We start from the raw sequence: 17,584 nt of genomic DNA on the forward strand, positions 1-17,584 counted from the left end.
TACAACTTCGACGACAGGTTACTAATGGCCGAAAATGGCTGTTATGTTAAGTTATTTGTAAATATTGTTATTTGAGCGCAGTATTTCTCTGACAGTGTCAAACGCAACTGAGCATGAAAGGTCGACCTAATATAAAAGTGAATCCAAATGAATCGTTTCGTAAGTTTTCTCTGCTGCCCTCAAGTGGTCAGAGCAAAAAAAAATCTAAAAATAAATACATAAAATGAGTAACTAAATGTTTTCAATTAAAACAATGGATTCATAATTAAATTGACTAGTTATTCGTCTTTTTTTACTGGAGTTTCTACTTATAAAAAAAATACCAGTATCTTAAATGAAAAAATAAAAAATATATACATAAATAAAAAATATATGTACTGTATTTTATATATTTTAAAAATTAAGCATAGAAAAATAAAAATATATATTTTTAATGAATTAATACAAATTAATAATTTTAAAAATTGTAAAAAAAAGAAAAGAAAAAACACTACGATATTTTATTCTCTTTTTGGACAAATTGCAAAATTACATTTGAATTCATTTAAATCATTTAATGCCCGCAACCTTCCTGGAAAATGCAGTTCATGAGCTAAACATCGACAAAACACCTCAAAGAATCCAAATTATGAACAACAATGAAAGAATAAAAGTTCTTTTATTTTTCTGCGACAATGAAGAAGGCACCGGTCTTTTTGTTTTAATAGCCGCTTGGATTGGTCAGAGGTTCAGCGAGCACGCTACGTGCACTGAGCAGTGGAAAGTCCGAGTCTTTGCTCAAACACGTTACATGCGATACAACAAAAGTGAATTTAGTGCATGTAAACCGCTTCGAATATACGTGAGAAAAATGTATTTGTCCAAAACGAGACCTCAGGACACTTTGCAGACTTGCTTGGATCGACGATGACTCTTCATGCCTGTGGAATGAATAGAAAAATATCATTATTTAAATAAAAAAAGAGAGATTTTTTTTTATCTATGTCACAGCCAGGCAACAAAAATCGAGGTTGTTCCAATTATTCATAAGAAAACATATTGAATATAACAACAATTACAAGATGATGGAAAATTATATTAAATACATGTAAAAAAAATATATATATATATAAAATTGTAAGAGCAATAATACAAAATAAGGATGAATACAATACAATTTTGAAATGAAGAGAATAAAGAATACAATTTGTGAAATTTAAAAAAAGTGGAATAAAAAAATAAAGTGAGATAAAAAAATGAGACTAAGAAAAAAATATTTCAAAAATGTTCCACCTAATTTTACAATGTTTAAAAAATATTTTCAAAAAGGGAGAGTGTGGTTGCACAAGTGTGCACACCCTCTCTTATACTTAGTCGGTATCAGTATTCGCCCATCCCTAATTTAATGTAGCCCAAATAAAATTCTGCAGTTCTAGTAGGCTTTTCCTGACATTTTCACAAGCCATCGTACACCACGCCACCCCCTGTTGTAAGTGGGTGTGCACACTTTTGCAACTCTCAAGAAGATTTGAGTCGTAATGTGAGAAAAAAAAAGAAGCTTGGAAATGACTTTTAAAGCTGGCATTTGAACAGGGGTGTGTAGACTTTTTCAATTCAAGCTGTAACCTGACGGCGTGGCCACTCACTTGTGTTGTCCTGCGCGGTGTCCACCGTCTGCACCGAGTCCGCCCGGGGCCCGAGCGCGGACGGCCTCCTTAAGAGCCTCAACTTGTTGGGGGGCGACTTGACCCTCAGCTCCAGGTGGTCCTGGCTCTCCAGGTGTTCCGTGGAGCCGGCGGGGGCGAGGGCGGGGCTTGACCTGCCGCTGTTGATGGACAGCTTGCTGGCCGACAGCCTCCTGGTGATCTTCTGCCTCAGCGTCAGTCTCTTCTTCTCCGGCGGGACTCCGTTGGGTTTCTTGAAGAACTCCATGGGGGGTTCCGACGGAAGCGGGCTGAGGCGGTCCAGCTTCTCGCTGCTGGCGACCTGGTCAGGGGGCTCGGTGAGGCGCAAGAGCTCGGACGGTCTGGTGGGCGCCTGCAGGGACCTGGCCGGCTGAGGAACGTCCGGGAACATGAGGAAGTACTTGGGGTTGTAGTACTTGTGAGCGGGGACCTCGATGTTGTTGACTTTGCGGGGGTCGCCAAGGCTGACTTGGAAGCGGGAGGTGGTGGCGGGCAGCGGGGGGCGCTTGGGACCCGCCTTGGCGCACACGGTGGCGCTCATGTTGGCCGGCGGGCTGACGTGGAACTCGCGGAAGAGGTCCAGCTTCTCCGACACGGCGTAGAGCTCGCGGAAGTCCTGGTCGAAAAACTCCACCACCTGGCCCGTCAGTACCGTGATGGTGTTGCGGTCCATGCGCGACGTGGACCACGAGAAGCTGGCGCGTGGGAAAGAACATGTTTCGGGTCACATCACGAGGATTGCAGGACATTACATTCCAATTTTGAAAAATAATCAAACTCATGTGCTCCCAAATATGTATAAATTCGTTCTTTCCAAAGTTTTAAGTGTCCCAAAGACGTATTTATATGTTTTTATTATTACGCTAGAGCATACAGATGGCTTTGATGTAGCCTCTTAATTGCAAAGAACGGTTGAAGAAATGGTAGTTGTTACACAAACGGCCAGCAGGTGGCAGCAGAGCCAAAGGGAAAAAAACTCAATTACTTTTAAATAGATTTGTGAATAATTTTGAAACTTAGCTATATTCTAATGCTAATTGCTGCAAAACGGAAACAGATAGAAATATTATTTTTTTCTGATGAAAGAAGAGGCTCTAATCTTTCTTTTGGGAGGTTCCATGTTTTTATAGCAATAGAACACAAGATTCTGTGGGCCTTGCAAAATCAGTGAAAATCCTGTAAAACAGCTGGGAGTGAAGGGGATTGCTTCAGTGAAAATGGCTGCGAGTGAATGAGTTAAGATGTAAATGGCTGAATGGTACGGTTCCTGAATACTGGACATTAAATGGAGCGCAGAACTCAAAGTAAACATGGTGAAGCAGCATTTAGCTGTTATGCTGCAATGGCATAAACTGCCAACAGAAGTGATATCAGCCCCAAATGTGAATACTTTTAAATCCAGGTTAAAAAAATGTATATATTTTCCCATTTCTAAAATTAAGCTCTTTTCAAGTTTTTTTTTTTCAAATCAGGTTTTCCAAAATCTTGTTTACTTTGAATGTATTTTACAGTTTTGCTAGTGAAGCACAATGAGTTACTTTGTGTATGAAATGCACAATATAAATAAAGCTACTTTGCCTATTTGTGACCACCACCAATGCCCCCCCTCCCTTCATTAATCCGATTGCGATTTCATGTGATTATTTTTATTCAAGGTCCCATTCCCAAGTTTTTTTTTTAAGTAACACAAACAAATAAATTAATATTCTACAATTACAATACACAATTACACAATATCAGATTTATTACACAACATTTTTTAGAACAGGGATTGGCCCCTAAATTAGTTACACAGTTTTGTGTCATCCTTGAATGGTAATTTTTATGCTACTGTTTTTGTACTTGTGAAAATAAATGCATTTTTTTTTTTTTTACTAAATCACAAGACTTTACACCAATCTGGTTGGCTGCATCAGGATCGGACGATATTTAGCATTTAATGCAAAATCTGTGAACGTCTTCATTTACCTGATGGATCAATTACATAATTGATTAGCTCTGCGAAAGAAGACATTGTTATATGTCGTGTTCATCAGCGTTTTTTAAATCGAAGTTTTGGGGTTTATCACTATTCGTTGCCGGTCTCTATTCTCTGCGAACGGTTCGACTGCGTAGTCATTCTAAAAGTTGTTTAAATGCATTCTTATCGAATCGTTGATCAATGATGTTTTTTTTTTTTTTACTCGATCAGCGATCGCGATCGGACGAAAAAATCCTGTTTCAAATCCTGTTTTTGTTGTTGGGTCAGGATCGTCCATCGTTATACGCAAAAGGTAATTCTATCGCCAAAACATTCATTCCCATTTATACAGTAGCATCGTTAGCATTCCGACGAGTTGTCACAGTTTGCTCACGAAAGGCGGGATCTTTTGCGATCGCCGCAGTTCATTTCCGCGCAAATGCTCGTTAGCGGCGAAAAACCTGCGCAATCGCTGACGTGAAATCGTCCGAGCGGATCGGATACGTGAGATCCTTCCCGACGAGCGCCATTTAATGAGCGACTCTTACACGCGGCCTTGACTTCTTCTTTGAGCTTAATGAGTTTTGTTCCCGGCTGTCACTTTTGACGGCCGCAGGTGCGACTGATCCTCGTTGTAACTCTTTTGGTGTCAATCAGTGAGCGCTAATGACGCTCTCGAGCGTCGCGCTTAAGCATGTCAAAAAACCAGAACGTCGAGTCTCGGGGCGGCTTTCTGGGCGCGGCGGCACAGTGAAATCAAACCGGGCTGCAATTACTGCTCGAACTTGTTTGTTTGAACTCTTTTATTTGCTCTGCCTTGCTTCAGCTTGATTGTTTATGTAATGTTCTGGTTTTTATAGTGGCTATTTTGGGGGGGGGGGGGGGGGCGGATTAAGTGTTATCCCTCAGTTTGTATACATGGTTTAAATTTGGCAAGATGAGACTTATGATGAGTATGTCTGGAAAAGTCACCTTAAAATGGCAGACTTTTTTTTCCCTTTCAGATGGGATGACGAATGCTGCAAATTAAACCTTAATTGGGTGCTTTCAGAGCAAAATGGCAGACTTCCTGTGTGTTTTCAAGCGTGGCTTTTTGAGACTTTTTTGTGGGTCTACTCGTGATAAATGTGCTTACCAAATATCAAGTTGCTCAGCCAAACCGGCTTCAGGGGCTGTTTTTTTTTCTCTCTTTCAGATGAGATGACCAATGCTGCAAATTGAAGCTTAATTGGCTGCTTCAGAACAAAATGGCTGATGTCCTGTGTGTTTTCAAGCGTGGCTTTTTGAGACTTTTTTGTGGGTCTACTTGTGATAAATGTGCTTACCAAATATCAAGTTGCTCAGCCAAACCGGCTTCAGGGGCTGTTTTTTTTCTCTCTTTCAGATGAGATGACCACTGCTGCAAATTGAAGCTTAATTGGCTGCTTCAGAACAAAATGGCTGATGTCCTGTGTGTTTTCAAGCGTGGCTTTTTGAGACTTTTTTGTGGGTCTACTCGTGATAAATGTGCTTACCAAATATCAAGTTGCTCAGCCAAACCGGCTTCAGGGGCTGTTTTTTTTCTCTCTTTCAGATGAGATGACCAATGCTGCAAATTGAAGCTTAATTGGCTGCTTCAGAACAAAATGGCCGACTTCCTGTGTGTTTTCAAGCGTGGCTTTTTGAGACTTTTTTGTGGGTCTACTCGTGATAAATGTGCTTACCAAATATCAAGTTGCTCAGCCAAACCGGCTTCAGGGGCTGTTTTTTTTTCTCTCTTTCAGATGAGATTACCACTGCTGCAAATTGAAGCTTAATTGGCTGCTTCAGAACAAAATGGCCGACTTCCTGTGTGTTTTCAAGCGTGGCTTTTTGAGACTTTTTTGTGGGTCTACTCGTGATAAATGTGCTTACCAAATATCAAGTTGCTCAGCCAAACCGGCTTCAGGGGCTGTTTTTTTTCTCTCTTTCAGATGAGATGACCAATGCTGCAAATTGAAGTTTAATTGGCTGCTTCAGAACAAAATGGCCGACTTCCTGTGTGTTTTCAAGCGTGGCTTTTTGAGACTTTTTTGTGGGTCTACTCGTGATAAATGTGCTTACCAAATATCAAGTTGCTCAGTCAAACCGGCTTCAGGGGCTGTTTTTTTCTCTCTCTTTCAGATGAGATGACCAATGCTGCAAATTGAAGCTTAATTGGCTGCTTTAAACCTAAATGTCTGACTTCCTGTGTATTTTCAAGAATGGCTTCTTGAGACTTTTTTTGTGGGACTACTCGTGATAAACGCGCCTACTAAATTTCAAGTTGCTAATTCAAACTGGCTCCAGGGGCTGATTTTTTTTATTTTTTATTTTATAATTCAGATAGGACAGCCAAACCCACAAATTGAACTTTGGCTGCTTCAGAACAAAATGGCCGACTTCCTGTGTATTTTCAAGCAAAGCTTCTTGAGACGTTTTTGTGGGTCTACTAATGATAAACGTGCCTACCAAATTTCAAGTTGCTAATTCAAACTGGCTCCAGGGGCTGATTTTTTATATTTTTTATTTTATAATTCAGATAGGATGGCCAAACCCGCAAATTGAACCTTAGCTGATTCAAAACAAAATGGCCGACTTCCTGTGTATTTTCAAGCAAAGCTTCTTGAGACTTTTTTGTGGGTCTACTAATGATAAACGTGCCTACCAAATTTCAAGTTGCTAATTCAAACTGGCTCCAGGGGCTGATTTTTTTTATTTTTTTTATTTTATAATTCAGATAGGACGGCCAAACCCACAAATTGAACTTTGGCTGCTTCAGAACAAAATGGCCGACTTCCTGTGTATTTTCAAGCAAAGCTTCTTGAGACTTTTTTGTGGGTCTACTAATGATAAACGTGCCTACCAAATATCAAGTTGCTAATTCAAACTGACTCCAGGGGCTGATTTTTTTAATTTATTTTTTATAATTCAGATAGGACGTCCAAACCCACAAATTGAACTTTGGCTGCTTCAGAACAAAATGGCCGACTTCCTGTGTATTTTCAAGCAAAGCTTCTTGAGACTTTTTTGTGGGTTTACTAAAGATAAACGTGCCTACCAAATTTCAAGTTGCTAATTCAAACTGGCTCCAGGGGCTGATTTTTTTATTTTTTTATTTTATAATTCAGATAGGACGGCCAAACCCGCAAATTGAACCTTAGCTGATTCAAAACAAAATGGCCGACTTCCTGTGTATTTTCAAGCATAGCTTCTTGAGACTTTTTTGTGGGTCTACTCATGATGGACAAGCCTGCCAAATCTCATATTGCAAAGTGAAACTGGCTTCGGGGGCTGAGTAAAAAATAAAATAAAAATGTAGAGGGGGAACTTGTTGCTGGGTAGAATATGTAATTGACCCATCGGCCAATGGGAAATGATTTCCTGTGGAAATTGTTTTTTTCACCTGTAGGATCCAAAGACCACTTTGTCTCCGTCCACCAGCATGTACTTGGAGCACAAGGAGCCGGGGAGTCTGCCGAAGGACAAGTTGAAGCCCACCCCCGTGAGTGTTCGGGCGCGAATGTTCTGAAAATAGCAGAGTTTGCGATCATGAATATATTACAAAGTTAAAGAAGAGGACAATAACAAGTTCCAAGTTCCTTCCTGAGAACAACACGTGTCACTGACTCATTCTGTCACAAGTTCAAACAGCTTCAAATGTCAGCCTGTGGTTGGCTCGCCGTCCTGCATTTCTTGCGGTGAGCAAAGCAAGCGCACCTTCGGGAAATGACTTTGAAAATAAACAAGCGCAGCAGGTGTCCACTGTCAACAAATAACAACATGCAAATCAACATCCTGTTCCAGTGAAGACAGTGAGCGGACGACATGCCCATCGTAACAGGACACGCGGAAAAGTCTTGTGGAATAATTCCCAAAATTGAAATGGACGTCCACCATTTTAATTTTGAAGTCACCATTTTGAGCAAATTCTCTCAATGCTGCCTTTTGGAATTTTTTAACATTTTTAATTTTTTCACTGATCAACATTAAATTTGTCAGACATGTCTGTCATACCAGGGCGCATGAAAAAGTCTTAAAGACCCATTCCCAAAATTGAAATGGACGTCCACCATTTTATTTTGAAGTCACCATTTTGAGCAAATTCTCTCAATGCTGCCTTTTGGAATTTTTTAACATTTTTAATTTTTTCACTGATCAACATTAAATTTTTCAGACATGTCTGTCATGCCAGGGCACATGAAAAAGTCTCAAAGACCCATTCCCAAAATTGAAATGGACGTCCACCATTTTATTTTGAAGTCACCATTTTGAGCAAATTCTCTCAATGCTGCCTTTTGGAATTTTTAAACATTTTTAATTTTTTCACTGATCAACATTAAATTTGTCAGACATGTCTGTCATGCCAGGGCGCATGAAAAAGTCTCAAAGACCCATTCCCAAAATTGAAATGGACGTCCACCATTTTATTTTGAAGTCACCATTTTGAGCAAATTCTCTCAATGCTGCCTTTTGGAATTTTTTAACATTTTTAATTTTTTCACTGATCAACATTAAATTTGTCAGACATGTCTGTCATGCCAGGGCGCATAAAAAAAGTCTCAAAGACCCATTCCCAAAATTGAAATGGACGTCCACCATTTTATTTTGAAGTCACCATTTTGAGCAAATTCTCTCAATGCTGCCTTTTGGAATTTTTTAACATTTTTAATTTTTTCACTGATCAACATTAAATTTTTCAGACATGTCTGTCATGCCAGGGCGCGTGAAAAAGTCTCAAAGACCCATTCCCAAAATTGAAATGGACGTCCACCATTTTATTTTGAAGTCACCATTTTGAGCAAATTCTCTCAATGCTGCCTTTTGGAATTTTTAAACATTTTTAATTTTTTCACTGATCAACATTAAATTTGTCAGACATGTCTGTCATGCCAGGGCGCATGAAAAAGTCTCAAAGACCCATTCCCAAAATTGAAATGGAAGTCCGCCATTTTAAGCACATTCCCACAATAGTGCCCTTTGGAAATTTGGGGAGAGAATTTTTTTTATTGTTTCATTGATCAACATGAAATTTGGTGGACATGTTTATCATACCAGATTGCACAAAAAAAAAAGCCCAAAGAAGCCTTGCATGAAATTGAAGAGTGAGTCTGATATTTAGCTTTTGAAGCAGCCATGTTGCATGAATTCATATGTTAAATTCCTACTCTGGAATTTGCCCAAATAAAAAAAAAGAGGAACAACATTACGTTGCAAAGATTTTTGCCGCACAGTGCAAGTGGACCATTGTAGCCAAATTTGGCTTCGCCAATGACCATCAGGCAGCAAAACAAAAGAAAACAAACCAAATATTAAAAAAAAAGAAAAGTTTCGAATGACATTACAATGTCGTCGCGAAATGCCGTTGAAAATTTCTCATGTGCGAAATTCATCACCTCTGCGGGAAAAGTCTTACCCGCAGGTGCTGGGCGCCGATCTGCAGCCGAGAGCACATGTCCAGGAAGTGCGGCACGCCGTGAATGTCCAGCAGGATGTAGACGGGCACTGAGCGGCGCCAGGCGGCGTCCATCAGGTCCTGCAGGATCTGGAGGTCTGTGAGCAGGTCCATCACGATGGCAATTACCTATGTTTAGGATCCATTTAAGAATAAAAAAAAAAAAGCATATTACAAACAATAGTGGCAATTCAACCCCTTGTAACGTGATTTCTGTTTCTGAGTTAAATATGGTTGAAGTGATGAAAATGTGCAATGACCGGTGACGTGCGGCCAGGCTGAAATGAAAATTGAAACCGTTTGGCTTATTCTATTTATTTTAATTATTTATTTCATTTTAGAAAGCCTACACTACCTATAGGTTTAAAAGTGACAACATTTGGTGATTTTCACACCTCCATTAAAAAAGGACTCATTACTTCAGCCTGCAGGCAAAAATGCTGCAAAAATGATCCCTTGAAGGCACACCGCTCCTGTGCTTTTCCCAGTTCTGTCCGCGGAGCGATGTGTTTTCGCGCATGCGTAGTCTGTCTCCTAGTAGAAAAGTCCTTTACGCAAATTGGCAGATCGCTACGCAGTTTTTTTTACGTCGCTGCATTATTCCTATGCGAACGTACGTTCGTACGGCGCATTCGTGAATTCAAAACACACGTAGTGCACAGCAAGGCGGTAAGACGACGCCACTCGGGAGAATATAAAACTATTTTCACGCCTTTCTTTTGAGGGAAAACGTCATCTTTTGAAGGATGGGAGACCCAACGCCTGAGCTACCGGATCTTCAGCAAAGTAAGGGACAAATAATTATTTGTACTTTTTCACAAAGAATGGTGCAAGAGGAAAGATTGGCTCTGTGGATGTGCTTCGATGAACTGTCTGTTTCACTTTGCACGTTGTTTGGCATTGCTATTGTTAGCTTGATTTTGTGAGGAAATTTGCTGTTTTACAGGGAGATATTCACTTTATTCAATTATTTCGGGAGGGTTTGAAATAGTCTGTTTTTTTTTTTTCCAAATGGGAGGCAGAGTGCATCCTGGCTGACGGTGGCCCAGAACTTCAGCTGAGTGGCGAGTGGTGAGCTGTCGCACCGGAAGCGATGGGTCCGAACCCCGCTCGAAGTAAAGAAAGAAAGATTGCGGTGCAAAAAATGTAAGACTTCAAAAGAGAGTAATGTTTTTTTGTCTTATTTTCTACCCATACAGAAGGAGGAGGCATATGTTAAAATATTTCGAATGTTCAGCATCTTGTATCTCGAGATCGGGCTGAGTGTCCTCTTTTTTTTGGAAATGGAAAATATGGTCACCCTGCCGGCACAAATTTGTAATTGGTGTGTGTGTGTCTCAATTTGCGACTGCCTGCCGACACAAACCTTGAGCTCACTGCATAGTAACTGCTCTGAATTAAAAAAAAAACAAATACTGACATCCTAGCGTAAAACAGTCACATTAAGTACGTGCTGTTTATTACGTTAGCGAGCCCGCGGGATAGCGAGTTCGCTTGCCTGCTAGCTCACTAGCATACTGTGGTGTCAATGTGTGTCCATGTTGTTAATTAAACACCGCGGCGCAGGTTAATTGACTTGTCACATTGGCAGCCATTTGAGCACGTACGACGTAAACGAGAGTATTTGAGCGCAGATGTGGCAAATCCGGGTCCAGAGAGTAAAAACCCTGCTACAATTTTGGCTTTAGCCATTGATGCTAGCTAGCTAGCTAGCTAGCTCCCTAGCAGGTAAGCGAGCACCATGGGAGCTGGTTAGGGAGCTAGCTAGCTAGCAGGTAAGCGAGCACCATGGGAGCTGGTTAGAGAGCTAGCTAGCTAGCTAGCTAGCAAGGAAAACTAGCACCATGGGAGCTAGTTAGGGAGCTAGCATTAATGGCTAAAGCAAAACTAGTTATTCTTCGTAAACACCACTGTGCACGATAAAAAATAAATTAATAAAATAAAATGTATAAACAACTCAAAATAATCCACTCCAAAATAGTCCACAGCGCATCCACTTGCGGGTGCTTTTCTTGCCACTAATTAATTAAAAACACCACCTTGCACAATAGAAATAGAACTAAAAATAATTTAAGAAAAATCAAAATAATTAAGACTGCGATGCGCATGTAATTAATGAGATTGCTCCTGTCGGCGTTTATTCATAATGACTGACACCTTGCACAGTGGAAATGAACGGTTTGAAGTAAGAAGTTGAAATGACAACGACAACAAAGTAACCTCGGAGTGAATTTGAATGAGTTCGCTCTATTCAGCAGAGCTCTTAAGTTTATGTTTTTACAACACCATTGACTCATTTCTTCCTCCAGCCGACACACTCGGCCGAGAAGTGGGTCACCCACAGTCTTGTTACGCAGCCCGCCTTTTATTGCGCAACAAAATGAATGCTGGAAACTTCTTTGACTTCTCCTCACCGGGCACTCTGCTAGAATTTTAAGTGACAAAACAAAACCCGCTACTCGTTTTTTCTCCACCCGTGTGCGGTTAAGGCGGCCTCCAGCTTTTTGAACTGCCAACCGTCGGAGGAGTTACGACTGGAAACGTTGCTCTTCCATTGAACCCGTTCCTGACAGCTTCTGGCTTTCCTCATCGAGGAAGGTTCAAACCGGCCACTGCATTGGGTACACACGCATTGTCGCACAATCAAAAAAAAAGAAAAAAGAAGCTGTCTTAAAGAGTTCCAGCGTCAGACATTTCAGGAAACAAGTAGTTGTCAAAACAAAACAACATACTTGACTCGTAAGAAGTTCATATTTTGTCTATAATTGATTTGATGACTTCAACATGATTTGTCATGTTAAAAACACGTTGTCACTTGCGGTTCGACTGAAAATGACATCACGTGTGTTACGGGCAGAGGTGGCAAATCCAGATCCAGAAAGTTCAAAACCCTGCCACAGTTTGGCTTTAGCCCCATGTGCTAGCTAGCTAGCTGCCTAGCTAGCTCCCATGGTGCTCATTTACCTGCTTGTGAGCTAGCTAGCTGCCTAGCTAGCTCCCATGATGCTCATTTACCTGCTTGGGAGCTAGCTAGCTGCCTAGCTAGCTCCCATGGTGCTCATTTACCTGCTTAGGAGCTAGCTAGCTGCCTAGCTAGCTCCCATGGTGCTCATTTACCTGCTTGGGAGCCAGCTAGCTAGCTAGCACCTGGGGATAAAGCCAAACTGTGGCAGGGTTTTTTTACGTACTGGACCTGGATTTGCCACCCCTGACCTTGCAATGATTTGCGTTTGTCCCTTCATGTTTGTTCCTTAGCTAGCGCCCATGGTGCTCATTTGCCATTTACCCAAAAAATATCCCAAAATCTGAAACGTATGTGGTTATATGTTTGGCGCTGCCGAACATGAGCTCTGATGTACAGTAAATGTCATGAAATGATTTTGAGTTGTGGTGGAGCGATTATCAGCACAGGCAGGCCAATTATCAGCGCAGTGATTTGGCATTTTGACACATACCAGCATCCGCCTTAAAAAATAAACAAAAAAAACTGGCTCATAAATGTAAAATTTTTGCTGGGAATTCCCCACACTTTTCGTTTTTATTTTTAACTTAAAACAAAGATAACGATTTGGTTATACTGACATTTTTGGAAAACTTCAGGCAGTGATTTATGAGAGTTTTCATTTAACTTGGTCAGATACGCTGTTGAGCACGGGGCCTCCCTGCACCTTTTTGTTAAGAGTTTTAATCCGAACAACCTTGAACGATCGAGGTGACGAATGGCCACCATCATGTAATGAGCACTTCAAATGCCTCTAAAAATCATTGCCAACAAATAAATCCAAGAAAAAACAGCTGACTGCTGAGGTCAATAATCTTCCATCTGCGCTATTTAAATGGAGTTTTAGGACACGTGTTGATGTTTGAAACATTAGTGGTCGTGCTCTCGAGTGGTTTTCGATCCTATTTGGAAGACGGAACTTTCTTGAGTTAGTCTTGGTTGCTCTGAGTCTCACGCTGACCCAATTTGGTGTGGCGTCCCACAGGGTTCAGTTTCGGGGCCCCCTGCGGTTTTCATTGTATTTGCTAGCTTTCTAGGAAAGGGATGGTATTTCCTTTCACTGTTATGCGGATGAGAGTCGTATGAACAAAACTCATACTTTGTCCAAGGTAACTAATGTTTGTCCTGTCTGTAGGAAATGAAGGCCTGGACGGCGCTGAACTTCTTGAATTTCAACAAAAAAGTAAACGGACGTTTTGATGTTTGGTAACAGTGGCCCTTGCGCCTCCCACCCTGTTGCCCACCAACCCTTTGTGAGTACTATTCCAAATTTTGACTCCCAATATTCAAATAAATATCAGTTCCAAATTTCGGTTATCAGCTTCCTTGACTACTAATAATCGATATCGTTCCAGCTGTGATTTTGACTAAAACTGTGGTCCGATTTATGAATTTTACAACAGCACTTACCTTTTTAAGACAAACAATACGATGCAGTAGCTGAACACCACAAATAATAAACATGTTGTCCCTGTCGGCGTCATTCAACAAAGCTGCGCTCGAACGGAACACAAAAGCCACACGTCGATCAACCAGTCGAGCAGCAAATCGACCGTTCTGGGATCTTCTTTCATTTCAACTTTCACGCGACTTTTTTTTACGACAACACTGAGTTGACAAGTCTGAGCTGGCGGTGATCAAATATTTTTGTTTGCGCGCCAGGACGCGTTTCAGGCCGCCCAACGCAGAAATTAAAGCATTATCGATGATACGATTCGATGATTAAATTCCAAGCCATTCGTGAGACGTGTCCATGTGTGGGTTATTTATTTCGAGTTGTCTTTATTTTGATTACGCCACGAGGCGGCTATTGGTTAATTCTATTTCACACATACATTGAGCTCATGAAGGTAATCTTTTGGTTGATTTCATTCATGTTAAGGTGGTTGGTTATCACCTGAGAATCAAAAGTGATATCTCACATCTTTAGCTTACTTGTCATCATGACTACATTTGCACGTTTGTGGGGACATTTGAAACTCTGGGATTATTTCAGTATTTTCAATTCATTTCTTTGGAGCAATAATGAAACGAGTCCGAGGAGTGACGACATCATTTGACACAATAACGGCGGCCATCGATTATTTCGATTCATTCTGAATCTCTTCTCGACACGTAACGCTGATGGTCTGTTGAGTCGTGGGTAGAAAAAATAACTTCTGCGGTGACAAATGAATTGAAAGGAAAACAAAGAGCAGTCATTCATATAAAAAAAAAAAAAAAACTTTCGATTATGACAGACGGGATGATTAATAGTCGTGTTCATTTCCTGAAAGCGCAGCTCAGCAGGTTATTTTCTTTTGTTTCATGAATTGTAGAATTACGCGCTCGATGGTTAGCCTTCATGTTGACACTCTGCCTTGTTTATGCTTTTAACAACTTGCCTGATTCGGATGACGTGATCCAAACTGTACCGTAACGTGATTGAAAGTAACTAATTGGACATTTTTTTTCCCCCCAAGACATCGTGTCAAGGTACAAAGGTAGAAGTTTTTAAAAGGCATCATCAGGTTGGCAACACAGTGACCTCATCAGTCTGATGAACGATGAAGGAAATAAAAACACGCTTCAAGGCAGCGTGCACCAAATTGATCATGTTTGCGCAAAGACTGGGTTTTCCCCAAGTGCGTCGCCAATAAGGTGGCTAACCTTTGCCAATGAGGATATGTTTATGTATGTGGTTGTTTACGTTTATGTAACAGCCTGGTACTGCCCGATTAAAAAAAAAAAAAAACGTCCCCACCTTCAGTAGAAAAAAGCAAATAACAATGACGCTATTCAAAGCAAGTTGGTACAATTTTTTTCCCCCCCACCGATTGCACAACTAAAGATTTTTTTTGAAAGTCAAAGTCGATTAATCGATGACATCATTGATAATGTTTCGGGCTGCTCGATTTATGAAGAAAATATTCATCACGATTGATTTAGTAATAATTGAAATCACGATTAAGACAATCCTTTGATTTTGAACTTGACAACAATGAATGTGTTTTTGCAAACAAGCAGCAAGCAATTAATCACTCTGAGTAACAAGTTGAACGACAAAAAAGCAAAAAAGTGTCACAAAACCTTCCAGGATGCACGTCCGTGTGGACGTTTAACAAGCTCGTGCTTAGTCAGTGAGTGCAACTGGGTTAAGCGTGTCCATTCACAAAAAAAAACCACCCTATGCAAACATATTAAGCTCTTTGGCAGAGGTAAGAATAAAGTTTATTAAAAGACGTCAAGCCCGATTTTGGCCAAAATTGAAAACACGATTATTTTTGGTTATTATTATAAACACGATTGAACACAATTATTCATCATGTTAAAGAAAATATTTAATAGTATATTTTTATTGCACTACTTTTCAACAAATGATATGCGAACAGTTTTCTGGGCAAAATAAAACTCGGGAAAATAATAAATGCTCAATATTTTCCCAAATCAAATTTAAACAAGAACTTAGTATTTACAACGGGCTAACTTAAAAAAAAGTCATCTTCAGAAAAGTGAGCGCAATTATTAAACCTATTATTAAAAATTATTAAAAAACACCCTATGCAAACATATTAAGCTCTTTGGCAGAGGTAAGAATAAAGTTTATTAAAAGACGTCAATGTAGGGTTGCGCGATTTTGGCCAAAATTGAAAACACGATTATTTTTTGGTTAATATTATAAACACGATTGAACGCAATTATTCATCATGTTAAAGAAAATATTTAATAGTATATTTTTATTGCACTACTTTTCAACAAATGATATGCGAACAGTTTTCTGGGCAAAATAAAACTTGGACATAATAATAATAAATGCTCAATATTTTCCCAAATCAAATTGAAACAAGAACTTAGTATTTACAACGGGCTAACTAAAAAAAAAGTCATTTTCAGAAAAGTGAGCGCAATTATTAAACCTATTATTAAAAATTATTAAAAAACACCCTATGCAAACATATTAAGGTCTTTGGCAGAGGTAAGAATACAATTTATTAAAAGACGTCAATGTTGGGTTGGGCGATTTTGGCCAAAATTGAAAACACGATTATTTTTTGGTTAATATTATAAACACGAACAGTTTTCTGGGCAAAATAAAACTCGGGAAAATAATAAATGCTCAATATTTTCCCAAATCAAATTGAAACAAGAAAAAGTCATCTTCAGAAAAAGTGAGCGCAATTATTCAACCTATCGTCTCGTGTAATACAATAACGGCATGCAATCCTCGCGTTGTTATGGTTATTATTAATATGACGATGATGAGCGGCGTCAATCATCGGCGCTGACCTTGCTGGCCCCCTGGATGAGCCTCCGCACCACCTCCTTGATATGCGGTCCGTTGTCCTTGGGCGGGTGCGTGTGGATGGCCACCCGGGTCACCCCCTTGAAGAAGCCCCAGCTGGGCCAGCCGATGTCCAGCGGCGGAACCTCGGTGTCGGACATCTGGGGCCAGTAGGTGGAGTGAACGCCGGAGTCCGACGACGGAGACGACCCCCCCGCCGCCCCCCCCGCCGCCTCGCTGACCCCACCCCCGCTTTCCTGGTAGTGTTTGAAGTTGTTGTTCAGCGTTTTCACCTCTCTGGCCGATAAAAAGTCTTTCATGTTGTCGTCCTTGAGGCGCATTTTGAAGGCGCCGTCGCCGTTCTTGAGGAGTTCCTCGACGGCGGCGCGCTGCTCCTCGCTGTAGTAGAACTCCGGCCGCGTCTCCGGCACCTGGACGCCGATTCGGCCGTCCTCCATGCACACGAGCTGGGATTCGGCCATGGCTGCGGTCCGTCCCGTTTGGCCTGCCTGCCTGGAAGGAGAGCGGGCGGGCCGACACGTACGGGAGGGAAGGGAGCCGGGGAGAAAGTTACCTGAGCCCGGGGGCGTGGAGGAGGAGGAGGGGCGTGGACGATGCGTGCTGCCTTCACTGACAAACGGAATTCAGGGATACAAAAAAAAAGAGAGGCGCAAACTTCATTATTTGTACGGCACAAACTATCTATTTAAAACATATTTAAACACGTGGTTATTTCTCCCGAATAGCCTACTTAAATTACACATATATCATATTTAGCAGCATTGAACGTATTCACGTTGCTTCTTAGTCTTAAGAAACGTTCAGTTTTACAGATTTTCAAGTGGTGTTCCCGAACGCACCACGTCGATGGGTACTTTTTTGTTTCTGTTGACATGCTGTACTTGCGGCGCATTCTTGAAACTGAACAAAGTTCACGTTTATATGGGAAGGTCGTGACGAATGTCACATGCTTTCTTGGAAATGGACGCGTTGAAAAATCTATCATTATTTAGCAGCTGTGAATTTGTTTAATTGTCTTTTCTTTAAGTGTGTGTGTGGGTTACGCCAACGAGTTAGGCTCATTGTTCGTTGGCAATTAAAATAGTTTTTTTGCTGCAGTGGTGTTGGAAGTCAATTTACTTCCGGGTTGTGTCATGCGTAAAGGATATCTGCTATTACATGTTTCTAAATCATCTTATTACGTAATCATGTCAATCATTGCCTTTGGGATCCCATTCTATTTATT

General features: G+C 40.8%; 2 protein-coding genes across 4 annotated transcripts in view; one reads left to right on the forward strand and one right to left on the reverse strand.

Moving 5' to 3' along the window:
* Window positions 1–579: 579 nt before the first annotated feature.
* Window positions 580–16,912, reverse strand: sack1fb (scaffolding CK1 anchoring protein Fb). Its single transcript, XM_086082119.1, has 5 exons — window positions 16,344–16,912; window positions 9,038–9,205; window positions 7,028–7,149; window positions 1,626–2,359; window positions 580–920 (listed from the first exon to the last, which is right to left on the reverse strand). Exons 1-5 carry the CDS (start codon window positions 16,818–16,820, stop codon window positions 874–876), a joined length of 1,548 nt encoding a protein of 515 aa, XP_085938245.1. The 5' UTR covers window positions 16,821–16,912; the 3' UTR covers window positions 580–873.
* Window positions 9,646–17,584, forward strand: part of cacna1ib (calcium voltage-gated channel subunit alpha1 Ib) — a 146,439-nt gene continuing 138,500 nt past the window's right edge. For 2 of the 3 annotated variants that reach the window (XR_015095759.1, XM_086082116.1), the window contains exons 1-3: window positions 9,646–9,862; window positions 10,095–10,222; window positions 13,213–13,330. The gene's annotated coding sequence lies outside the window, so the exon portion shown is untranslated. The remainder of the gene's footprint in view (window positions 9,863–10,094; window positions 10,223–13,212; window positions 13,331–17,584) is intronic. The other variant, XM_086082117.1, reaches the window with a different exon arrangement.

This window comes from Leptonotus elevatus, chromosome 8, assembly GCF_054856555.1.
Source record: "Leptonotus elevatus isolate MCC_2025b chromosome 8, RoL_Lele_1.0, whole genome shotgun sequence".
NCBI lineage: Eukaryota > Metazoa > Chordata > Actinopteri > Syngnathiformes > Syngnathidae > Leptonotus > Leptonotus elevatus.